The following is a 26,823-nucleotide window of genomic DNA, read 5'->3' on the forward strand; positions in this document are numbered from 1 at the left end:
GTAAGGCAAAAATCTGGCAAAAAAATTCATCTCATCTTTCTATAATGCCAGGGCAAAAAAATTCATCTCATCTTTCTATAATGCCAGGTAGAAGGCAACAGTGAAATTATAAGCCACAAAATGCATAGTTCTTTTTTAGTTTACAAGAATTTTCAGTAAAAGTCTTTGTCTCAGTCATCTCTTTATTTCCTGAAGTACTTAACCAGACCACAAACCACATAACTGTTATAGTGTAACTATTTATAGTATAAATGAACTTAAAGATGAAATGCTTTTCTTTGGGCCACGGTGGCTCGTTCTCGCCTGCCATACCAGAGACCTGGGTTAGATTCCTGGTGCCTGCCCATGCAAAAAAACAAACAAACATAGGAACACTTGTCCTTCAAGAGAAGGATTTAACAGCAAGCCAGAACTTACAGATCTGTAATAACACTAATAACACGCCCTTTCATAGGTAGGCCAGATGTCTTATGTCACTTCTTTAGAGTTAGATTCCTGAGGCCAGTTCTTTTAATGATGTTTTTGGTGGAACTCAAAAACACCCTGTTGAGACTCGTGTGAATGCGTGCTCAGCATGTCAGCATTTTAACCTGGGCCACTGCTAGTGGAGCTGGTGTTTTGCTCTGTCTTGTCCTGAATCAGCGGTTGGAAAGGATGGACTTGCTCGCACTTTGATCTAAGATGAGGTCCAGGATGCAACCTCTTATTCTCCACCAGATGCAGTGCAGCTTCAGAGTATTCTTGGCTCTTCTCATATGTTTTCACTCTGGACCTTTCAAAAGAGAAGCATGAGCACAAGGTTGATGTAAGGGAGTCATAGTTTTCAAGTTTGGAAAACAAGTGCTAACGTTTTCTTTATGAGGGAAACAGAGGCCTCTTTACTTAGCTTCACTTCACAGAAACATCTGCCCTACCTTAGTTTGGAGAAGCAGGAGAATAGCGTGAAAGCACTATGTATTCTTAAATGTATTTATATAATTTGTACCTCCTTATATTTCTCCATATATAAATGCGTATACAAATATGACGATTGTATCACTTCCTACAAGAAGAGGGCTGCAGGCTTGTGGTGGGCTGCTGGGAAAACATGGAGTCAAGCGTGTGTTATCTCACGGTGCCATGTAGTGCCAGTGCAGTGTTGTACTAGCTTAGTGCTTGTTAAGAGCTCAAGACATAAAGAGCAAAAACACCTGTAGTTGATGGCTCTTTTCCATCGTGAAATGAAGGAAAATTAAACCAGCTGAAGGTTGCAGACTTCTGCTTTATGGTGACTTGAATGGGATGAATCTATTCCTCATGCTGGAAATTAGACCTTTTCCATTTTATTCTTTAAAAGCCCACACAGTACATAAATGACCTGGCCTCTTGTTCTCAGTAACATCACAGGCCAGGAGAGCTGGATGGATTGGCCTTCCAGACCGAACTCTGCCTTTCGCCACTATCTTTGTGAAAGAGCCTTTAGTCTTCCTAAGCCCTGTTAGCTTTGTCTTTAAAATGGTTGTATCTTGTGGGCGTGTTTGGAGATTCCTTGGAGAAATGTAAGTAATACATCATCAGGCATACTTAATAGTTTAATGAATATTGCTTCACTTCCTTAATTCAGCTCCTCTCCTGTCCCTTTTTCCATCCTGATTCTTAATAATATTTTTATGATTACTGACTGCCACATTGAAACAAGGATGAAAAGTACAGTCTTCATCTGGAAAAGGAGCTCATTCATTAAAAGTTGTATATGCCTCAGTGTTATGTTGGAGACAGCTGGGTCCTATATTAAAAATAGCCTTATATTTGATGGTAAATGGAAATTATTTACATAGTGCCCATTATCACCAATTTAAGAGCTGTTAAAAAATTAAAGAAAAGAATAGCCTTATTCTTTTCACAGCTGGTGCAGTGGGGAATGCTTTTAAAAAATGGTGTAATGAACAAGGGAAGATGTGCTTCTAGCCAGTGGTTTGCTGATCCTCTTTCTTTTTTTAAAATTTATTTATTTAAAAAAATTTAACAATAAACGAACAAAAACGTTAACATGATCATTCTGTTCTACATATATAATCAGTAATTCACAATATCACTTAGTTGCATATTCATCATTTCTTACAACATTTGCATCAATTCAGAAAAAGAATTAAAAGACAACAGAAAAAGAAATAAAACGAAAACAGAAAAAAAAAAGATTATACCTACCATACCCCTTATTCCTTGCTTTCATTGATCACTAGCATTTCAAACTAAATTTATTTTAACATTTGTTCCCCCTCTTATTTATTTTTATTCCATCTGTTCTACTCGTCTGTTGACAAGGTAGATAAAAGGAGCATCAGACACAAGGTTTTCACCATCACACAGTCACATTGTGAAAGCTATGTCATTATTCACTCATCAAGAAACATGGCTACTGGAACATAGCTCTACATTTTCAGGCAGTTCCCTCCAGCCTCTCCATTACATCTTGAATAACAAGGTGATATCTACTTAATGTGTAAGAATAACCTCCAGGATAACCTCTCGACTCTGTTTGGAATCTCTCAGCCATCGACGCTTTGTCTCATTTTACTCTTCCCCTTTTTGGTCGAGAAGGTTTTCTCAATCCCTTGATGCTGAGTCTCAGCTCATTCTAGGATTTCTGTCCCACGTTGCCAGGAAGGTCCACACCCCTGGGACTCCTGTCCCACGTAGAAAGGGGGAGGGTGGTGAGTTTGCTTGTTGTGTTGGCTGGAGAGAGAGGCCACATCTGAGCAACAAAATAGACTCTCTTGGGAGTGACTCTTAGGCCTAAATTTTAAGTAGGCTTGACCTATCCTTTGTGGGGTTAAGTTTCATATGAACAAACCCAAAGACTGGGGTCTAAGCCTATAGCTTTGGTTGTCCACACTGCTTGTGAGAATATCAAGAATTCGACTTGGGGAAGCTGAATTTCTCCTTGTTCTTACCATTCCCCAAAGGGGACTTTGCAAATTCTTTTCTACTCCCTGATCGAATCACTCTGGTATTCATCAGGGTATCACTCTGGACAAACAAACAAAATCTCACGTCCTACCCAAGATTCCAAGTACTTATGATGTTCAATCAAGCTATCTACATAAGTTGTATTAGGAAATGCACTAGTCAAAATATAAATTTTGTACCAAATAAACATTTTTTGCTTTAGCCTCACACATAAGGTGAAATTTTAAAACATTAATTACCAACTATTTTCAGCACCCTACAGTGATGACATTCCTTTGTTCTTCCTCATGCAAAAACATTTTTAAAATTTGTACATTTAGTCACTGTTATTATACACTCTAGGCATTCCAAGATTATACCATCTCAATTTTTATTGTCTATCTTTCTTTCTGATTTTATCTATGCCCCCAGCCCTCCTCCCTCTATCCATTCTCACATGCAGCTTCATTCAGTGTTTTAACATAATTGTATTATAGTTAGGTAGTATTGTGCTGTCCATTTCTGAGTTTTTATATTCATTCCTGTTGCACAATCTGTATCCCTTCAGCTCCAATTACCCATTATTTTACCCTGTTTCTATCTCCTGATGGTCTCTGTTACCAATGAAATATTCTAAGTTTATTCACTAATGTCAGTTCATATCAGTGAAACCATACAGTATTTGTCCTTTTGTTTTTGGCTAGTCTCACTCAGCATAATGTCCTCAAGGTCCATCCATGTTGTTACATACTTCATAACTTTATTCTGTCTTACAGCTGCATAATATTTCATCATATGTATATACCACAGTTTGTTTAGCCACTCGTCTGTTGATGGACATTTTGGCTGTTTCCATCTCTTTGCAGTTGTAAATAATGCTGCTATAAACATTGGTGTGCAAATGTCCATTTATGTTCTTGCCCTTATGTCCTCTGAGTTGATACCTAGCAATGGTATTGCCAGGTCATATGGCAATTATATACTCAGCTTTGTGAGAAACCACCAAACTGCCTTCCACAGTGGTTGCACCATTTGACATTCCCACCAACAGTGAATAAATGTGCCTCGTTCTCCACATCCTCTCCAGCACTTGTCATTTTCTGTTTCGTTGATAATGGCCATTCTGGTGGGTGTGAGATATCTCATTGTGGTTTTGATTTGCATTTCTCTAATGGCCAGGGAAGATGAGCATCTCTTCATGTGCCTTTTGGCCAATTGTATTTCCTCTTCGGAGAAGTGTCTGTTCAAGTCTTTTTCCCATTTTGTAATTGGATTGGTTGTCTTTTTGTTCTTGAGTTGATCAATCTCTTTATAAATTCTGGATACTAGACCTTTATCTGATATGTGATTTCCAAATGTTGTCTCCCATTGTGTAGGCTGTCTTTTTACTTTCTTGACGAAGTTCTTTGATATGCAAAAGTGTTTAATTTTGAGGAGTTCCCATTTCTTTCTTTCTTTCTTCAGTGCTTTTGCTTTGGGTGTAAGGTCTATAAAACCACCTCCAAGTATAAGATTTATAAAATATTTGCCTATATTTTCTTCTAACAGTTTTATGGTCTTAGACCTAATGTTTAGGTATTTGATCCATTTTGAGTTAACTTTTGTGTAGGGTGTGAGATATGGGTCCTCTTTCATTCTTTTGCATATGGATATCCAGTTCTGTAGGCACCATTTATTGAAGAGACTGTTCTGTCCCAGGTGAGTTGGCTTGACTGCCTTATCAAAGATCAAATGTCCATAGATGAGAGGGTCTATATCTGAACACTCTATTTTATTCCATTGGTCAATATATCTATCTTTATGCCAGTACCATGCTGTTTTGACCACTGTAGCTTCATAATATGCCTTAAAGTCAGGTTGTGTGAGACCTCCGACTTCATTTTTTTTTCTCAGGATACTTTTAGCTATTCGGGGCACCCTGCCCTTCCAGATAAATTTAGTTATTGGTTTTTCTATTTCTGAAAAGTAAGTTGTTGGGATTTTTATTGGTATTGCATTGAATCTATAAATCAATTTTGGTAGAACTGACATCTTAACTATATTTAGTCTTCCAATCCATGAACATGGTATGCCCTTCCATCTATTTAGGTCTTCTGTGATTTCTTTAACAATTTCTTGTAGTTTTCTTTATATACGTCTTTTGTCTCTTTAGTAAAATTTATTCCTAAACATTTTATTCTTTTGGTTGCAATTGTAAATGGAATTCGTTTCTTGATTTCCCCCTCAGATTGTTCATTACTAGTGTATAGAAACACTACAGATTTTTGAGCGTTGGTCTTGTAACCTGCCACTTTATTGTACTCATTTATTAGCTCTAGTAGTTTTGCTGTGGATTTTTCGACAGATAGTATCATATCATCTGCACAGTGAGAGTTTTACTTCTTCTTTTCCAATTTTGAGGCCTTGTGTTTCTTTTTCTTATCTAATTGCTCTGGCTAGAACCTCCAACATAATGTTGGATAACAGTGGTGATAGTGGACGCATGTATTTTTGGAGCATTCTAGCTCGGTCGCATAAATATTTATGATTGTTATGTCTTCGTGCTGAATTGTTCCTTTTATTAATACATAGTATCCTTCTTTGTCTCTTTTAACTGTTTTACATTTGAAGTCTAATTTGTTGGATATTAGTATAGCTACTCCTCTTTTCTGATTATTTGCATGAACTATCTCTTCCCAACCTTTCACTTTCAACCTATGTTTGTCTTTGGGTCTAAGATGTGTTTCCTGTAGACAGCATATAGATGGGTCCTGTTTTTTAATCCATTCTGCCAGTTTATGTCTTTTGATTGGGGAGTTTAATCCATTAACATTTAGTGTTATTACTGTACAGGTAGTACTTTCTTCTACCATTTTGTCTTTTGGATTTTATATGTCATATCTAATTTTCCTTCTTTTTACCTTTACTCATAGTCTTCCTTTCTACACTCTTCTCCACACCTCTCTCTTCTGTCTTTTCGTATCTGTCTCTAGTGCTCCCTTTAGTATTTCTTGCAGAGCTGGTCTCTTGGTCACAAATTCTCTCGGTGATTTTTTTGTCTATAAATGTTTTAATTTCTCCCGCATTTTTTGAAGGACAATTTTGCTGGATATAGAATTCTTGGTTGGCAGTTTTTCTCTTTTAGTAATTTAAATATATCATCCCACTGTCTTCTTGCCTCCATGGTTTCTGCTGAGAAATCTATGTATAGTATTATTGGGCTTCTCTTGTATGTGATGGATTGCTTTTCTCTTGCTGCTTTCAGGATTCTCTCTTTCTCTTTGACCTCTGACATTCTGATTAGTAAGTGTCTTGGAGTACATCTTTATTTGGATCTATTCTCTTTGGGGTACACTGCACTTCTTGGATCTATAATTTTAAGTCTTTTATAAGAGTTGGGAAATTTTCAGTGATAATTTCCTCCATTAATTTTTCTCCTCCTTTTCCCTTCTCTTCCCCTTCTGGGACCCCCACAACACGTATATTCGTGCATTTCATATTGTCATTCAGTTCCCTGAGTCCCATCTCATATTTTTCCATTTTTTTCCCCTATAGTTTTTGTTTCTTGTTGGATTTCAGATGTTCCATCTTCCAGTTTACTAATCCTATCTTCTGCCTCTCGAAATCTACCATTGTAGGTTTCTATTGTTTTTTTCATCTCTTCTACTGTGCCTTTCATTCCCATACATTCTGTGATTTATTTTTTCAGACTTTTGATCTCTTCTTTTTGTTCATTCCTTGCCTTCTTTATATCCTCCCTCAATTCATTGATTTGGTTTTTGATGAGGTTTTCCATGTCTGTTCGCATATTCTAGATTAATTGTTTCAGCTCTTATATCATTTGAATTGTTGGTTTGTTCCTTTGACTGGGCCATATCTTCAATTTTCCTAGTGTGATTTGTTATTTTTTGCTGGCGTCTAGGCATTTAATTACCTTAATTAGTTTATTCTGGAGATTGCTTTCCCTCCTCTTACCTAGGGTTTTCTTGCTGGATGAATTTGGTGTCTATCTGTTCTTTGACATTCAGTTCAGCTTTTTCTGAACCTTTAGCTTAGGTTTTGTTTAACAGAGGAGAATTTTTCAATTCTTGTTTTCTTGTTTCTTGCCCTGCTTGTGTGGTGCCTTCCCCCCCACCCCCACCACCCTTAGGAGGGTCTTCTTAGGTATCATAGACCCCAGCTGGATTTTCCCAGACCAAACTGGTCTCCTATCAGGAGGACAGAGTCACCTGCATCAGTTTTAACTGAGGGTGAGACCCAGCAGTTTAAAGGACTTTCCTATGAAGTCTCTGGGCTCTGTTTTTCTTATCCTGCCCAGTATGTGGTGCTTGTCTGTCTGCAGGTTCCACCAGCATAAGATGATGCGGTACCTTTGACTTTAGCAGACTCTCCCCGCTGGGGCATGGTGGAGACAGAGGAGAGGTTGTAGGCTCGTTTTAATGGCTTCAAATTACCAAATTCTGGTGTCTGAATTCCTTGAGGGAGCTTTTCCACCTGAGTTGAGCTTCACCCCTCCCCTGGGGAAGGCACAGGCTCCAGACAAGCCCTCATACAAGCTTGTTTCTGCCTATACCTGGGGCAGTTGCAGCCTGAAAAGCCCTGCCGCTGTATCCAAAGGCAGTCAAGCCTTTGTAGAAATACAGCCACAAAAACCTGTTTCTTTTCTTTTTTTTCTTTTTTTGTCAGCCCTGCCCCCTTGGCACTGGGGTAAAAATGAGCAACCTCTGCTTTGACCAGGTTCACCTGAGCTGGGGGCCTATTTTTAGTTGTCAGAATTTGTTAATTAATTCCACAACTGGGTTTGCTGTGGGCTCAGCCCCTGCTGCTGGTAAAGTCTCTTTCCTTTCCCCTCTGGGAAGTATCCTCTGGGGGAGGGGCACTGGACACCCCGGCTTGGGGAACTCACAGTTCTGGGGTGGCTCGCTGCCAGTACAGCTGGTCCAGACTGGGCTACGCTGTGTGTCCAGTCACTGACTAGGCCCCAGGAGCTGTTCTGTACTGTTTTTGGTTATTTAGTAGTTGTTCTGGAGGACGAACTAAAATGCACACATTGCTAAGCCACCATCTTGGCTGATCCCTCTGTCCATGAGCCCCTGATCTCTTTCATTGCAAAGTGCAGCATCACCAGAAAATGCAGATGGATTTAGTGGGAAATTCAGATCCCTGCCAAGGCCGTTTCCAGGTTTTCCACTGGCCTGGGTGTTGTCCTCTTAGGAAAAAGTCTCTGAGTGGCGAAGCAGAGGGACACGTAGCTCATTTTCCAGTTCACTATGTAAAACCGCATAGTTTTTCTACAAAACAAAATTTTTCATTGAAGGGACCGGTAGTTTAAAAAGAGGCTTTATATTATGTTGCAGGTTCATTTGTGCCATTGTGAAACTTTGTTTTTCGTCCACCAGTGTTCTAAACTCTGATATGTGGTAGGTGATAAATTTTTGTTTCAGGAATGTAACTTATTTTTATAGAAGTATATTTTGTGAAAAATGTAGTTTTTAGAATAAAAAATTAAGAAATCTTCACAGGATTTCATAAACTAATGCTGTCATTGTTGCCTAAATCTGTAACTTAGATTTTTCCAAAATTGAGTCTCTTAACTTAATAAGAATATAAGAAAAACCAGAATTGTCTCTTAGAAATTAAAATTTTTTAAATTGAATTTTAAATTTGTTTTGAGGAAATGGTAAATATTTGTGTATTTCACAGTTAAAACAGAGAAGAAGACAGTACAATTCAGTGAGGATGTTCAGGTGGAAACCCTTGAGCCTGAGCCAGAACCAGCCTTTATTGATGAAGTAAGTGCTTCCTGGGGGCAGCAGTTGTTACTTTGTATTGAAGTCTAATTGCTTTTTGTTGTCCACTTTAAAAAAAATGGTTACATGAAATGCATTTATTTTTGTTCTTGTTATAAAAGATCAAAGCGTGAGCAGTGCTGTGCTAGCTTAGTGCTTGTTAAGAGCTCAAGATATAAAGAACAAAAACATCTGTAGTTTGAATAGTACAAAGCGAAGATTGTTCTTGAAACCTTCTCTCTGGTCCCATTCTACTTTCCATGTTAGTACATTTAGCTCTACCTCATTCTTTTAAACTCCTGTTAAACACCCATTGAATGGATCATCATAATTTAGTTTTTGTTAACGGGATTTTTGCAATTACGGACAGTATTGTAGTGAGAATTTCTTGACCGTCTGTCTCTGTGTATCTTGAGAGTTGCCATCCAGGAATAAAACTGATCAGAATAACTGAGGATCTCTGTATTTTTTTTGATTAAGAAGTACTTCTAAGGTGTTCCCCAAAATGGAATTTTTTTGCTCCCATCACTGTTATATGGGAGTGCCTATTTTCTCCTGTGCTCAACATCGGATAGTAAACTTGTTTGTACATCACTTAGGAAGACATGCCTCACTGTCGAGCTGTTGAATGAATAAAGCCAGTTTACCGCCTCTAGAAATTAAATTGTCACTCAATTATTTTTACACAAACCATTTCTTAAAAATCAGTGTTAATGTGTTGGATATCATTGGAAATGATTCATGGTTTCTCCTTGGATTGAACACATTCTTGTATTTAGGGAAAAGCTTATGCTAATTTTATGTTAAATATTTCCATATGCCATTGCCACATGTGAAATAACAGTACATTTTTCATGATTGTGTTTGAACAACAATGTCACTTTGGGGATAGCTCAAACCATATATTTTGGAACCAGACAGTATTTCCCAAACTTGAATTATCAGGAGCTCAAACTTGGATTTTTCTTGAATTAATCTGTCCTATTAATTTCAACTTTCTAGACATTTCTGATACTATCTATAATAACAAGTGAAGGAAGATTAGAGCTGGCCACTGTTCTACCTGTAAGCATGTTTGTGGTTGCTTTTTCTCCCCTAGCTCCCCCATTACTGCCTTTTTGAGTAACAGTATTAATATAACAGCACTGAGTCAATTTACTGGCACAATACTAGAGTATGGGGCCAACAAACCACTGTTACATTGTATCAATCAAGGATGCAAATGGGCTGCAGGCCATATTCTGTCTGGTTTCCTATTTTTGCAAAGAAAAGTTTTCTTGGAAGCAGCCTGCTTACTGTCTGTGGCTGCTTCTGCCCTGTAGTGGGGGAGCCGAGTGGATGCAGAGCCACCGTCCGATCCTTACGGAAGTTTGCTCTCTCTGCTTGCTGTGTGGGTCATCTTGGGAGGATCTGTTCAGAGCCTCAGTTTTCGTAAATATTTTTTCCTAAAATCGATCTGCCGAGAACTTTCCCACTTTCAAGAAGAACGCTTGTTCGTCGTCCACCCTGAACCTTGCCTGGACCCATTCCCAGGGAGTATGGAAGTCTCCATGGACAATTCCAGGTGTTGGTGTTTGAGTTAAGAGAGCAGTGACTCTAATGACCGGCAGCATTCAGGAGCTGTGTACTTTTGCTGTCAGCAAACTAGCAGGACCAAGTGAATTGTCAGCTAGTAGGTCACTGAAAGTAATTTTTTATGACAGGTCGTTGTGTTTTCTGGCCTAAAACTCAGAAGATAGTTGAAGAACTGAATGGTATTTCCATAACAAACCTCATTTACTTATTTATATAAATAAAATTTCTTATTATTTTCTTCAATAAAACAAAAATTAGGAAATGAGTTAATATTGATCTCTGGCTTGTTTTCTTTTTCAAATTTGATATATAATTATGTTATTTTGACCCATTATATGCTAATAGTAATGATAAATTCATCCAGAAGAATCTTTGTAACACATCAATATCATCAATTTGTATACATATTTTTATTGCAAAGAAATTTGATAAGAAGACTTTGAAGGATATTATATTAGGATAAAAATTTTTAGGAGAAGTCAAATGAAAATATGAATTCAAGGAGAAAGAGTGAGTAATTTGAAATTCCTGACAAAGGTTCTCATTGTGATTTTTAAGTGTTAATGGTGGGTGAATATTGCTGTTGTGTTTTAACTTCGTTGGATATACTTAAAAGAATATGTGTAAATGGCAGTCTTATTTTAAAATTTCAACATTTTAAAATGTTCTGGAAATTATATCCTTTATAAACTTTTAAACAGGGAAAATATGAAAAGTTGTCTTTAACACATATGGGCGTTTTATAGGTTTATAGCATTCTTTAAGGGAAGATGGGAGCCCAAGTTTGACGTCCACTGTTTTGGAGAAACAGATTCAAAAAGACTGCGCAAAGGGTCAAGGCATCCATGGGGGCCCCGGAAAACTGCATTGCCAGTTGCATTGCAGAAATGCACCAGTTCCAAGTGGTCAGCCCGAAAGCCCAACCTCCCCTGTGAACGGCTCAGACAGGGTCCAGTACTTTGCAAACAATTGCAACAAAAGGACCCAAGCTTAATTGACTCTGTCTCATTTTGAACAGTCAGTTTTTTCTCTCATATGCATTCATTTATTAAAACACTTAAAATGAAAATTGAGAATCTTTTATATTATAAAACAGTGTCCATCTCAATGTGTAGGCCTCTTCTGACTTGGGAAGGGTTTTTTGATACACGTGTGTCACTTTCACTGGTGATTAACTTATCTCAAACTACTTTCCTTCTATACAGAGTACAGTTTTGTTTTTGTTTTAAATAACTACTTGCTTAGAATTGGTAGGTTTTAAACTATTTATCCTACATACCTGTGTTTAACAGCATAACCACTTAGAAGCCATGCATGGGGAAAGTTTGTAGTTATTTTAGTAGCAGTCTTTGGTAAATTAGATCTGTATTTTGATTTTTAGAAACATATGCATAAATATGTAAGACGTGATGGCTTCATTGGTTCCACTAGCCCTTATGGCAAAGGATTCTCAGAAATGGTTCTGAGGCATTGGTTTGCGATGCCTTCCAGCCTTTCCCACGTAGCAGGAAAGAGAAACCACAGTGTCCTTCTGGCCTTCATGACGAACAGAAACGTTGGCAGAAAGAAAGTGTAGGAGGATAGCTGTACTGTAGCTGGGCCTTACCTTACTAAACAGCTGTGGTGGTCCCACAGGGGATGAGATTGTAGTTGAGTGGTCAGTCCCTCATCCCACCATCCCACGAGGCGTGAGATTGTAGCTGAGTGGTCAGTCATGAGCGCTGCCACCTTGACAGCTGGTGTAGCCAGTGTGACCAGCCAGCCGCTCCATGTTTAGTGCTACCCAGAAATCAGTAGTGGGCCCTGGGCCCGGGTGATGAGAGTACATGTGCTGTAGGTTTGCTGCAGAGAATCCCCAGTAGCAGTTTCAGAGTAAGTAGGGAGAGTTCCCAGGCTCTGGCTTCAGGAGCTCTGGAGGCAAACACAGGGATGTCAAGTGCCTGAAAGCACAGTCGGGAGTCTCCACAGCTACTAGGAAGCTCAGTGCAGTGTGCATCGCCTGTGGCCCATTCCCCGTGAGAACCTCCTTGCAGAAAGGTTGTTGCTTTTTTTAACTGCTTTGTTCCTGTAGGATAAAATGGACCAGTTGCTACAGATGTTGCAAAGTACAGATCCTAGTGATGACCAGCCAGAACTGCCCGAGCTCCTCCATCTGGAAGGTCAGCCTCGTTTTCCATTATTGTGGCAATAAAAACACTCAGAACTTACGTCTGGTGTTCTTACAGAATTGTTTTATATTTAGTAAAATTGAGAATAATATAAAAACAAGTTACATTTCTCACTTTTTCTGGGCCCTGTCTCACTTTTATATGCAGTTTAAGCCTTTGCAGAATTTGAAGTGTAGTTTTCTATCCAAATTAAATATTTTATTGAATATTTTAAATAAATATTTCTTACTTTAAGAAACACAATCTTGAGTTCTGTGGATTAAGGTTAATTAACCTAACTTTTATTACTCCATGTTAAATCCTTTATTCCCTAAATTATGAATCTGTGTCAGAGGTGTGCTATTTCTTATGCTGCGTTTTCTTACATTTCTTCCAATCCTGTTCTCTTAGCAATGTGTCACCAGATGGGACCTCTCATAGATGAGAAGCTGGAAGATATCGATAGGTAAGGAACATGTGCTGCACGCCTCCTTCCCTGGGGGTCTCTCACCTGTGTGGTGGGCTCCATGGGCCTGGGTTTTGTTTTTTTTTCAAAGTGAACCAGTTGTGGTTCACTTGTTTTCATTAGGTATGTGAATTTAGATTCATCTCTGCTTTTTTTTAGTGACGATTTAGTTGACCTTCACTTTATTGGTCTTTTTGGGATTGTGGGCTCACCAGTTACCATCTTTGTGAAAGCCATGTTGTAGGGGCCTCAGGGGGGCCTGGACACTTCACGGTGCAGTTGACAGCACAGTCAGTACAGCAAGCTGGGGGCGCCCCAACACATAAAGAATTTTGGTGGCCTCAGGGCTAAAATACAGGGTATTTTCTGTCACGAAGTTATATTTTTAATATTTTGTTACCACTTTTTGCAGTTTTGAGACTTGAATATGTGTCATTATTGAGAACATTGCGTCACTTAAACAGCTGTTTCACGTTGGTCTGTAATGTTTCAGAAAACATTCAGAACTCTCAGAGCTGAATGTGAAAGTGATGGAGGCACTTTCATTGTACACCAAGTTAATAAATGAAGACCCCGTGTACTCCATGTATGCAAAGTTACAGAACCCGCAGTATTACATGCAGCCACCTGGCGTTTCTGCTTCTCAGGTAAGCTTCTAATTACTCAAGTGTATCCTTTCAAGTTCTCAAAAATCTGAGATTATTTGGAATAACTTTTTCTAAAACATGAAACCTTCTAAAAATAATGCTTAGAATGAAAATAAAATTGAAAAGATTTTCTATTTGAAAATAGAGTATAGAATAAACTGCTTTTACCCATAGTTCTTTTTTTATTGCTTTTATATGGGCACAATCATATCGGAGTCACCCATTAAGCCTTATTTTTCTTTTTTTAAAATACAGATGCTTTGGCCTACCCCAGACCTATTGAATCTTAATCTTCAGGGGTGAGGTGCAAGCATCTCTATATTTCAGAAGCTTCATAAGTAATTCTCTGATTAAGAACTGCAGTTTTGTCTGAGTAGAATTTCTGATTGCTGAATCCTGAGTATCAACAGTTTGGAGTTTTATAGTGAGCTCCTTTAATCTGGAGGGCTTTTTTCTGTCCTTTCCACGTGTGACAGAGCACCCTTTTCCCCTGTCCACCACAAGCTCAGCGGTTCTGGGCATAGGGAGCCGTTAGCCATCATGGCTTCGCCCACGGAAATAGGCACAGCCGTTGTTCAGGCTCCTGCTCTGATGGTCCCTTCCCAGAGTTGGGGGTCGGGAAACGCCTGCTCCAGGCCTTGATACTCACTCGAGCAGAGAAGCCTTCATGTCCAACCTGCAGCATACGACCAGGGGCAGTGAGAGGGCAGCTGTGGCCTCCGAAGGGCGTCAGTGGCGGTGTGGCAGAAGCGCCAGGCCAGGCACTGCGGCCTCCGAAGGGCGTCAGTGGCGGTGTGGCAGAAGCGCCAGGCCAGGCACCTGTTGTCCTTGCTCCCCAGTGACCGCGACGCTGTCAGCCACAGCCACGGCCTCACCCCATCTCTTCAAGATGGGAGCGAACTCCACAAAGACGAGAGCGTTATGTGTGCTTGAGGTTCTGGAAGGGTGAGACTCTTCAGAAGTTTTAAGAAATCCAGCGTGCTACCTCTTTTTGTAAATAAAGTCTTTGGAACCAAATGTAACCGCACGCATTTGCTTATATGTTATCTGTACCTGCTTTCTGTACTGCCACAGCTGGTGGTGGGAGCAGAGGCTGCCTGGCCACACAGCCTGAAGCTTTTAGCCTGGGTGCTGACACGGGCTACAGGATGTTAGGTTACCAAAAGTTCAATAAACTGCAGTTTAGGAAATGTAAATTGTGTCCATTCATAAATGAAGTCTATTGGCATAAAATGATGAATTAATATTACTTCCTAAACATCCTTTGGGATTCCTTTTAGACAAGTGCTTAAAATAGCAACATGGAAAGGAGATCATATTAGTATAAAATTTCAAGATAAGTTTCTTTACTACCTCTGAACGGAGATAAACATGAGTTTAGCTAATGTTTACCTAAGAACAAAAACTGTCAGAAGCCCACTCCCCTGAAAAGTGCTTTGTAACATGCCTGTTGGCAGAAGTAATTTTTTAAAAACTCAAAATTCCACACATGTAATTTTTCGTTTTGCAGTTTAATGCTTCTGTAAAGTGAGTTTGGCATGCCTATTAAAAATGTTTGTGATTGGATTATAAGAAAACAGCCTGTTCCCTTTTTCCTGTGTGTCTCCTTGCAGGTGTACCCACCACCCCCGAGCGGGGCTTACTTGGTAGCAGGCGGCAGCCAGATGAGCCACCTGCAGAGCTACAGCCTTCCCGCAGAGCAGCTGCCTCCGCCGGCTAGCCCAGCCCTGCCCAGCCAGCAGGCCCAGGCCTCCTACCCCAAGTAATCAGATGAGTTTAGAGGCAGTGCCCTTCAGACCCCGCAGTGCCGGACACACTGGGTGGGAGAGTTGCGGTAGAGGTGCCACCATTGGCAGGGGTCCGCTCCAGTGTGGTGAAGGGACGGTGGGGGCCCCAGGGCCCGTGGGCACTTGAGGGCACCACGCCAGGTTTGCGTCGCTCCTCCTGAACTCTCCAGGCCATTTCAGCTTGGGTTTTTAAAACTTTCAAAATTACTATCATACGTTCTTTTGTTGTTGTTTTTATTTGAATCTGTGATGATGTTTGATAAGGACCTTAATGAAATATGAATTTGAGAACTATAATAATCATTTTCCCATAAATTTCATATAAAGTATAAAATTTTTAATTATTATTTTAGAATATCTCAAAGACAAACATTTCCTCATTTTTGCCCTACCTGGGAATTTAGTATACAGTACAGCAAGGTAGACCATTAGAGACAGAAAAGGTCCGAGCAGCTGTCTCTTCCTGTGGATCCCAAGGCAGGTGGTTGAATATGTGAGGACAGGTCCCAGTTTTCCCTCATTTAGTTGAGCACTCCCTATCACATAGTGCTTGTTAATTATATAAATGTACTTTTTGCTTCGGTAGGAATCTGAGCTGAAGTCTTTCCTATGAAGCAAATGAAGCCAAGGCTTTTGAGAGTTTAGGCAGCACCTGTTCTAGACTTTGTGATAGCCTAACTTGTCCAGAAGTTTCTGGGCGTCACAGGCACCATTTCTCGTAAGCTTTCCATCAGGGCTGGCATTGCCCAGGACCGCTTCTCCGCAGTTCCTGCTTACGTCCTCAAAGAGCCACCTTCCAGAGGTGCTTGGGAACAGTCAGGCTGTATTCTGTTGTTGTCTGGATGCTGAAGTGACCTTGGGAAGGTAGGTGATGGAGGGTCTTACTGAAGCCCTTCCCTCAGAGGATACGTGGCTCAGGAGCAGCTTCAGCGTCACTCTCTCTGTCCCAGGACTGTTTTGAAGTTGAAATCTGGCAAAATGAGCAGCACATAGGGAATCACAATTCTCAGGAGACTCATGGTCACTGTAGATGGTAGACGTGGGACTTGTGGGGAGTCAGCCAGTTTGTGAGTTGTGTCAGTCAGAAACCCTCACCCCTGCTCATCTTGCTTTCATGTCACCTACTGTTCCCAGCCACCTTGTTCCCGGGGACACTGGGACCTGTTCTCAAGGTGCAGGCCTCGGAGTCACCCTTGCAGATAAGGGCGGCTGGAGCCAGGCTCCACCTGTGCCATGCTGTGGGGCTGCTGTGCCCTGGTCTGCACCCTCTTCACTGAGTGGGTGTGGAGCCACCTCTCACAAAGTACATGCTCGTGTCAGCATGTGCTTTTGGAGCATGTTTCCTTGGAAGGTTCAGCCCTCTTTGCCTGACCAGGTCCTGACTATTCTTTTGCACCTGGTGGGGTCCCCCAACTCTCCCCCAGTCCTCCTTCATGCTGTCAGAGAGCCCTGTGTTTGCTCTGCTTGCTGTGTCTTGTTGTGTAGTAGCCTCTTCATCTGTTGGCATCCCCACTAAACTGTTTCTCTGTCATGAAACTTCATAGTGATATCATATATAGACCATAAAATTTCCCTTTATAACCGTAGCTGAGCATGCAATTCAGTAGCATTAATTATATTCACAGGGTTGTGTAGCCATCACTACCTTCTATCATCAGAACTTTTCCATCCCCCCCCATAGTAACTCTGCACCCATTCGGCAGTAACTCCCCATCCCATTCCCCCAGCCCCTGGCAACCTCTAATCTACTTTCTGTCTATGAATTTGCCTGTTCTGGATATTTCATGTAAGTGGAATCATGCAATATTTTTTCTCTATGTGCCTGGCTTATTTCACTCAACATGATGCCTTCAGGGTTCATCCACGTTGTTGTATGGATCAGATCTCCATCCTCTTTGTGGCTGAGTAATGGTCCACCTTATGTATAGCCATAATAGTTCGCGGACTGAGATGGAGTCTCGATCCCCTTTATGTCTGCACTGTGTAACATGGAGTCTCACACCTGGTAGAAGTTCAGTACCTGTTGGGCAAGTAAGTCTTTTACATTTAATGATGGAACTTTCAGGTGCTGCATTAGGCCAGTGAGGTGTATTGCTTTATTCCTTGCTTCACAAGGGCTTTGAAGCAACTTTAATAAGATATATGAATATGTAAATATGTGTAACATATTATAAGTATATAATAACAAAGTGTGTGTGCACTTATTTTTTAGATGGGTCAATGAGGAAATTGCAGCAAAGCAGATGCAGTGTGACGTAGTTGGAAGGAGGAGGGTGGGTCGGAAGAGCACTTGTCAGAGGGAGCGCACATGTGGCGCTCACTTTCTAGCTGCAGATCAGGGTCAGCAAAGATTATTTTTGTTTTTTGGTGGACAGGTTTTAGTCTTCATAAATTCGTATGTTGGAGGCAGTTTCTTTTTCTTTTACGTATAGTCTTGGTTCTGGAGTTAACACTCTCCTGGCCTTCTCCCACCCAGGACAGTCAATGGTTGGGGAAGGTGGTGTGGGCGCAGTTCTGTAAGCCTTGGTCTCTCAGCTGCAGCAGTGGAGTGCTGTGAGGCCCGTAGCTCAGGTGCCTATGTGTGGCTTCTGTTTTCTGCTGGTAAACACATGTCTATTGAGCACTTAGTCTGTGCCAGATACTGCAAGACCCTTGACAGACAATATGATTTAGTTCCTTAGCCTCAAGGAGCTTACTGGCTAACAAGGGAAAACATGCAAAAAAAATGTGTAATGGATGACAGGATAGTAATTACACTGGAGGCACTGGTCCTTTGGGAACTTCAGGGACAAGGGCAGCTTTGCAAGGAGATGTTCCCAAGCTACGTGAGTCTTAACCTGGAGAAGAAGAGTAGAGGTGACCTTCTGTTCTGAGCAGAGGCGTGGCGTCCCTGGAGGTGCGGACGAGAGGTGTGAGGGGGTGCAGGTGGCCGTCGTGAGCAGTGCCCTCTTCCCAGGGGGTTAAGGGTATTGCTGGGAGAGGTGGGCTCAGGAATAGAGGGTCTGCGGGTGGTATTACGTTGAGGATCCATACCCCTAGAGCGCTTCAAAAGGCAGTAGGATGAATGGATTTGTAGCAGTTAGATTAGAAGCAAAGAGAGCATGTGTATTAGGCAAGAAATGGTGAGTAACTACAACTACAGTGATAGAAATGGGAAAAGAGTAAAGAGTGGAGCAGGCAATTGCATGGGGGAGGCAGGTGGGGAGGAAGAGCGCAGAGCAGAGGCATGAGGGACAGCCTCTGCCGGCTACAAGTCTTTGCCCTGGGCAGCAGTGTGGGCGGCAGAGCATCACTTTGGGATAGGGACAGTGCCAGCCTAATGCTCACAGCTACAGCCAACACCATGGGTGCTTAGTGCGTGCCAGGTGCCAGGCTTCCTCCTCGTAACAGCCTATCCCCAGAGAGGACCAGCGTCCCGCTTAGCTAAGCGTCACAAGCAGGCCTTCTGGCTCCAGGGCAGGGCACTGAGTCTCCACAGCGCTTAGCAGTATTGTGGCCCTAATTGACACAAAGAATGGCGCGACATTGGCCTTGCAGGAATACAGCTCTGCATCTCACAGAGCATGGCGTGGCGTGGCGTGCGCATGGAGAACACCTTTCAGCGCACACATAGGCCTCCCGGGAGTTGGTATAATTCACTTACGAAAGTGAATCAGCTTAATTTGTTCTAGAGCGGTGACTTTAATAACAACTGATATATAAATAATAAAGCATTGGAGGAAAGAAGTTTAGAAATAAGATAAGCAAATTTTGAAAATTTGGAACAATTATCTATTATGTAGCATGTTTTACATTTTTACTAGAAATGTTAGAAAAAATATCAATGTTGGAGGGCTTAGTATTTCTCTTTATGGATAACCTGGTTTCTTACAGACAGAAGAGCAAATACTAGGTTGAGAATCGGCAGAGAGGGAGTGGGGATGGTCTGGAAGGAGGTCTCCTGTAGACGGGGGCAGCGCACAGGTGGGGGTCTTTGGGTGGGTACTGACACAGGAAGGGAGCAGTGTGCGCGGAGAGCTGATCCACACTGTTCTGTGTTTTCAGGGAAATGAGAGAAGTCAGGCCCCCGGGCTTTCATCTCCACGAGCCTGCCAAAAGTGCCCTTGTCAGGGATTCTGGTGGTTCCCTTATTGCCAGATCCATTGGTCAGTTCTCAGTGGTCCTCCCACTCCTTTGACAGCTGACCATTTCCTCCTTCCTTGTCCATCACCATTTTATCTTTTCCTCCTAACGCACTTGTATTAGTTAGGGTTCTCTAGATAAACAGAATCAACAGGGAACACTTGCAAATATAAAATTTATGAAAGTGTCTCACATGACCGTAGGAGTGCAGAGTCCAAAATCCACAGGGCAGGCTGCGAAGCCCACGACTCCAATGGATGGCCTGGATGAACTCCACAGGAGAGGCTCACCAGCCAAAGCAGGAATGCAACCTGTCTCCTCTGAGTCCTCCTTAAAAGGCTTCCCATGATTGGATTTAGCATCACTAATTGCAGAAGACACTCCCCTTTGGCTGATTACAAATGGAATCAGCTGTGGATGTAGCTGACGTGATCATGACCTAATCCTATGAAATGTCCTCATTGCAACAGACAGGCCAGTGCTTGCCCAATCAGGTGAACAGGTATCACAACTTGGCCAAGTTGACACCTGTCCCTAACCATGACAGCACTCTTCTCTTCAGTTGCCTTCATCTTCTCAGCTTTGAGGGTGTGGGCTCCATGGATGGACTGCTTTCTTTTGTTTGCCCTCCTTCCCTCGGAGCTCCAGCCCCAAGGCTCCGGGCACCACCCATATGTTGATGATAAACTCTTTACCTTGCCCAGGACTCCAGACTTGAGTGGCTGGCTGCCCGATCCTTGTCTCTTATGCCTCCTGGGCTTCTCATTGGGCATGTCCAGGACCACCCTTGATTCTCCCTCCCCAGCCCACTGTCATCCTCCTGTCACCACTGCCGGTGATCCTGTCCTGCAGCATGTGTCTCTGCCAGCTGCTCTGTCCATTCGGAAATTTTGATGGCTCTGCCTTCCCAACATATCTGGCAGTGGGCTCTGTCCTCTCATCTGTGTTCCCATCAGTACTCACCTGTGCAATTTCAGTAGTCCCCTGATCCCAGGCAGAGCCCATGTCACTCTTTTGGCCAAGCCTGGCTGTTCCTCTGCCAGGGCCCTGTTGTGGCCTGTAAGGTGTCATGTGGTCAGCACCCCATCTCTGCCACTTTGTCCTCTTGGTCTCAGACCCCTCCCCTTTGCTCACCCTGCTGCCTCGGAAATCCGATCTGGTTGTCACTTTGTAGTTCTGCTTAAGACAGACGCAACTGAAAAAAAAACAAAGACAGGAACAACTGAGATACTAGGTGCTGGCTTCATAGGCACACCAAAGCAAAGCATCATTTTTCCTTTCTTTTCAAAAATAAAAATGGAAATGAAGCAGAGGATACCACATGGTGAAAATGCTCTGTGTGGAAAGCACACATCTAGGTAATTCTCCTCCACTTTGCCTGGCAGTCTGCGGTCAGGGTTGAAGGCAGTGGGATGGACAGTGTCCAGTTTGTGATCCTCTTTCCTGTTGGGTGCCAGTGCCACTCTTCTTTTAGGTATCTTCAGCCTCAATGCTTCCGCTGTCTCAATTATCCTTTTCTCACTGAGCTTCAAGTCCCTCTGTAACCTTTCTCCTCAAAGGCTTCTCTGAACTTGCTGTTCTCGTCACCTGAAAAATGCCCTTTTCATGTATAATCGATATAGCTCCCTCCCTCCTGTCTTAAGTGTCTGCTTCAGCGTTGCCTCCACGTTGTATTGAGTATCTTTACAGTATCCCAGTGCCTAAAACAAGAGTGTTTGTCCATGACAGGCAGTTAATAATTACTGAGTGAATAAATGAACCTTGGCGACTGGTCTCCTGTGTGCTTGTGAACAGCCTTGTAACCCAGCATGCGTCTAACCAGTGTCTCTCCTTCCACAGCGCCATGGCCAGTTCTGTGCAAGGACATGCGTATCCCAGCCAGGCTGCCGTGTTCAGTCCTCCCCCTGCTGCCTCTGACCTCACTGTGTACCAGAATGTAGGGACCGGCGTGTCCCAGCTGCCAGACTATGCCCTGCCGCCCTCCACGCTGCCTCAGCCCCCTGGCAGCCAGCCGCCGCCGCCGCAACAGCCGTACCCCCAGAAGGCGCTGCTGTAGGGCTTGGGGGCCCTGGGGTCGGAGTGCTGCAGGCAGCTCTCGGCGAGAGGAGAACCTGCTCCGTCCCGAGAGATTTACGCCCAGCTGCAAGGATCTGTCTTGGTCAGCAAGTCCAAATGTTCAGGAACGTAGGACTGTTCAATTGGCACTGACTTTTTAGAAGCACCCCTATCCCCGAGGAATGAAACTACTTACATTTAATTCCTTCCTTTCATAATATGAAAAAAATGATATCCAATTATTTGTCTTGTAAAAGTACCTGGTCTGTAAAAAGTCAAACTTACAAACACTGTTGTGGCAAATGTTATGTGCACACTAATGTGTGACTTCCTAGGCCGTTTCGCATCATGATGGCGATCGTGTGAATATATTTAACACTTAGATTAATTTACATACTATTTTATTTTAATCATGAACAACTACCATGTTCTGTAACATTTTGTGTAGATTTAAGACAAATACGCCATCCTAGACTGCAACAAAGTGGTGGCACACTGACCTGAAGGCATTATGTTGTCCCTGTTTCGGCTTCATATTAAACTGAAACTTCCTTTCACTAATTGTGAGCGAAACATTCGTCTTTTGTGGCTTTCTGTAGCCTCTGTATACACTAGCTGTCATCACACCAGCATATAGTAGTAAATTTTTGGTATGGTTATAGCAAATGATAGCTTTCCCTTTGAAATGTTGACATTTTGGCATGATATTTCAGAATATTGCAAGACCCTGACACAAATAGAATCATATTCTTTTTAACTTATTTTTAAGGAAATAATCTTGATTTCCTTTTCCCTAGTTGAAGATAGCAATTAGGTTTCTAAGTTATAAAATGTGTTTATTGGTGGCAGTGATACCAAAGATAGAGGCAATGGATAGAAGTGTTTAAACTGGAAAGAAAGCATAAAGTACACTACATTTTAACATCTCTTGTAATCATTTAGGGTATAAACACAATTCCATCTGTCTTACCCCACTGCTAGTCTTTTAAATCTGTGTCTTTAGCACATTGTAGCTTTTAATTCTTCATTAAAATGGATATAAGCAGATGTCTCAAAGTAATTTATATTCCTGACTTTACATAATTTTTATATTTGTTTTATCTTCCAGATGGATTTTTGGACTGCTCTCTATCAGAGTGTTCTAATGGGATTATTTTGGCTTCTTTTCAGAAGTATTTTTGAATTTGAATGTTTTCCTTATCTATATGAAAAATGTTTTCCACTGACATTTTAACCTTTCTTCTAAATATTCAAAAATACTTACCCTGGTTGTGCTATATTACCACTTAACATTTTTATTTAAATAACTGCAAATATGAGTCAAACAACATATTACACAAATCAGTTTAACAAGTTTTGTGCCATAAATGAAAATTTAATTTTTATTTTCTGAGACTGTTGTGAGCTTATTTGCTTCCTTCTTGGTGAAGGATTCCATCTTCGAAAGTCATCTCTTAAATGGTGACTGATTTCATAGATTCATGTTTAGACACCATCTTCAACCTAAGTGCTTTACTCTTGTGTTGGGTATTCTATTTTAATTTTGATACCCTTTATGTAGTGAAAGCAATTACAAATTCTCTAGTATGTTTTTGCCCTATAAAAGCCAAAGAATGGTGAAATGAAATAACTACCCTTATTACAATGCATGTGCATTTTTCTTTACTTAATACCTTACTAAGCTTATAAAAGTTTAAATAATGAATACTTAAAACAGCTACTGCATTAGTTTGTGCCTTTCATTTTGTAAGAACGAAAACATCAGGTGGGACAGTTCCAAACAGATGAAGTGCTGCGCCTCTGCCTTTCAAATGCTGTGGCAAGGATGGAAACAGGAAACGAGAGGCCTGTTTGGAGGCACAGATTACTTTGTTCTGAAATCTGTTTTGCACTTTTGAGAAATCTTTCTTTAAAATATAACAGTCTCTTGTTTAAAGGGATAGATTTATAAAAGGAATTAACTATAATGTGAATTTCTGTGAAGCAGATTTTATTTTCCAATTTATATCCTTTATAAAGTTTGAGGTTTATCTCCCTAAAACAGTGACATCCAGATGTGGACAATGCAGGCCCATCCCCGGCCAGAGCAGCAGGCAGCTGTCCCGCAGGCGGATGCGCTGAGTCAGCGCTCCCCACCCCAGCACTGGCAGGGCCACTGGACGGGGTGCACGGGGAGGAATCGTCTTCATTTTAAACGTTTCTGAAACTTGGTTTCTATACCTCTTAAGTTTTGTATTTAAAATGCTTACCAGACCACCACCATCCTTTTCTGATAGCTATAGCTTTCAGACGTGACTTATGTATAATCCAGCTTGAAAACATCTTTGGTCTAAACATTCAATTTATAGAAGACAAAATAGTACACTACACAATGAACTTTATAACTATAAAAATCATGTAAATTGTTTCTCTAAAAAGAGGTTCATTGGTATATAGTTGGTTAAATTTTCATCTAATACATTAAATACCACTCTTTCCTTTTTCTCAGCTATTTACTTTGTTTACTTAACAATTGTCCTAATATCTTATTACGCCACTTTTGTTCCCATTTCAAACAGCTTTAATATGTACAATTCAGTGATATTAATTATAGCCATATGTAGTGCTTCCATTACCATCATCCATTACCAAAATTTTTCATCATCCCAAACAGAAACTCTGTACCCATTAAATAAAAACTTCTCATTCCTCGCTCCACCCAGCCGTTAGTAACCTGTAATCTCCTTTATCTCTAAAATTTGCTCATATGTGTGCAGTAATACAGTATTTGACCTTGCTCATTTCACTCTAGCATAATGTTTTCAAGGTTCATCCATTTGTAGGATATATTAGAACTTCATTCCTTTTTATGGCTGAGTAATATTCCATATTATGTATATAACATTTTATTTATCCATTCATCTGTTAATGGACAAATGTTTGTTTCCACCTTTTGGCTTTTGTGAATAACGCTGCTATTGAATGCTGGAGCAAGGTGTCTGTTTGAGCTCCTGTTTTCAGTTCCTTTGGGTATATACCTAGGAGTCGAATTCCCAGGTCATATGGTAATTCTGTATTTAACTCTTTGAGAAATAACAAAACTGTTTTCCACAGCAGCTGCACCATTTTTCATTCTTACCGGCAATGCACAAGTGTTCCAATTCCTTCTCATCCTTGCCAACATTTGCTACTCTGTTTAAGAATAATCATCGTAGTGAGTGTGAAGTGGTATTATCATTGTGGCTTCAATTTGCATTTCTCCAATGGATAATGATGTTGAGCATCTTTTCATGTCCCTATTGGACGTGAAAAGTTTATCTTTGGAGAAATGTCTATTCAAGTCCTTAGCCCATTTTTAAGTTGGGTTGTTTGCTTCTTGCTGTTTTAGGAGTTCTTTTTATTTTTTAGTCATTAAATTCTTATCTAGGATATATGAATTGCAAACATTTTCTACAACTGTAGTTTTTTTTCATTTTCTTGATATGTACTTTGATGCACAAAGTTTTAAATTTTGGTGAAGTGCAATTTATTTATCTTTTTTTTAATTCATGCTTTTGGGGTCAAATCTCAGAATTCATTGCCGAATATAAGATCATGAAGATTTCCTCTGTTTTTTTCTTTCCCTAGAGTTTTATGGTTTTGAGTCTTATATTTAGGTCATTGCACCATTTTGAATTAAGTTTTGTATGTGGTTGAGATGGGAGTCCAGTTTCATACTTGTGCATATGGATATCCAATTTTCCCAGCACCATTTGTTGAAGAAACTGTTCTTTCTCCATTGAGTGGATATGGCGCCCTTGTTGAAGACTGTCTACAGGTCTGTGGATTTCTGAAGTCTTGAATCTAGTCTGTTGGTCCATTTATCTGTCCTTATGCCAGCACCACAGTTTTGATTATGGCAGCTAGAATTTTGATTGGGATTACGTTGAATCTGTAGTTCACTTAGGATTAATGCTCTTTTGGTGTTCAGAGACATAAAAACTCAAACTCAAAAGTAGTGTCCAAACTTTTGATCAGATGCCCTGATCAGCATATACCTTCAAAATAATTCAAAATTATTTGTGACTTGTACACATTCCACCACATAGCATACATAATAAAACACCAAAACCCAGAAATCTAAAAAGGATGAGGGAAAAATGTTGAGAATTTTAATGTTTTCTTCCCGTTTCTCAGTGAATCATTTTGTCTATGCTGCATCTGCCCCCATCAGGTAGTCCAGAGGGTAGGGTTAAATAGGAGGTAGAAGGATACTGTGTATTTCTTGTTACTCACTGTTTGCACAAATGTGTGCAAAAATATTTTTTGAACAGGTTGTCTGATATTTTTTATGAGTCCCTTCTTTAGTTTTGCTATTATCCAGTAAGTATCTGAGCAGTTCTTCCTTTAAAATACTCTTCAGCCTGTAATGGTCTTCTATAAGACTGTTAGTTCTTAGAAAGAAATGTGGCATGTCATCAGCTTTGACTATTTTTCTATTACTCACACTAGCTGAAACACCTCTTTTTTTCTTGTTGAGTTTTACCAAACTGATTTTATTTTACTGATATGGCTTTCCTCTGAATGCTTTAGTCTTTGTTTTGTTTTTTACTCAGGTAGTATAAAGATGATGTCTGCATTATCTGTTTTATTTGTATTGGTGGTTTACTTGTACAGTATTATCTTAGAACCTACTAAATTAGGATCTTGAAGCAAATATCTGATACCATGAGTGACACTTTTCCCTCCAACTTTTTGTGTTGAGAATTTTCAAACCTACAGAAAGAGTGAAAGAAAATACATTGAACATCTAAGTACTTGTCATCTAGACTCACTTTTCATTAATGTTTTGGCACATTTGCTTTATCTGCATGCATGTTTATATAAACACACGTATGTGTGTATTTTATTTGTGTGTATATAAATGGTTACACACATTTTTGTGTGAATATTTGAAAGTTGCATGCATTATAAACTATACTCCTAAGTTACCATCCATCTCCTTAGGGTGAGGACATTCTTCTACATAATCCACACCAAATCACAGCTAAGGAAAAACTGATTTGGCAATACCGTTGTTCTTGGCTGTCCCCCAAGCACTTACAGATTTTTAATCCAGGGTCCATTTAAGATACGCCACATTTTTTATGTCCCTATATTATCTGTTAATCTGGAATCATTTCCTTGTCTCTTCCCCTGATGAGAGTAACTTTAAAGTCTCCTGCCCGCAGTCTCATAGCGTGCCCCACATCCTGGGCTTATCTGAATGGCATCTTTATGGCGTCATTTCAGTTGATGTTCTGTCGCCGTAATAGTGGCTCTTGTTTTTACTTACTCCTGAAAGAAGTACAGGCAGAACCATAGGGTTCT

General features: G+C 40.7%; 1 protein-coding gene across 4 annotated transcripts in view; it reads left to right on the forward strand.

Moving 5' to 3' along the window:
• STAM (signal transducing adaptor molecule) overlaps nucleotides 1-26,823 on the forward strand; it is a 94,525-nt gene that overhangs the window by 60,029 nt on the left and 7,673 nt on the right. For 2 of the 4 annotated variants that reach the window (XM_077154669.1, XM_077154690.1), the window contains exons 9-14: nucleotides 8,611-8,699; nucleotides 12,343-12,430; nucleotides 12,830-12,884; nucleotides 13,378-13,531; nucleotides 15,145-15,293; nucleotides 21,280-22,542. In XM_077154669.1, coding sequence (XP_077010784.1) covers nucleotides 8,611-8,699; nucleotides 12,343-12,430; nucleotides 12,830-12,884; nucleotides 13,378-13,531; nucleotides 15,145-15,293; nucleotides 21,280-21,496 — 752 coding nt within the window. In that variant the 3' untranslated portion in view covers nucleotides 21,497-22,542. Of the gene's footprint in view, nucleotides 1-8,610; nucleotides 8,700-12,342; nucleotides 12,431-12,829; nucleotides 12,885-13,377; nucleotides 13,532-15,144; nucleotides 15,294-21,279; nucleotides 22,543-26,823 lie in introns of those variants that run through there. The other 2 variants (XM_077154699.1, XM_077154680.1) reach the window with 1 other exon arrangement.

This window comes from Tamandua tetradactyla, chromosome 1 (genome assembly GCF_023851605.1).
Source record: "Tamandua tetradactyla isolate mTamTet1 chromosome 1, mTamTet1.pri, whole genome shotgun sequence".
Taxonomy (NCBI): Eukaryota; Metazoa; Chordata; class Mammalia; order Pilosa; family Myrmecophagidae; genus Tamandua; species Tamandua tetradactyla.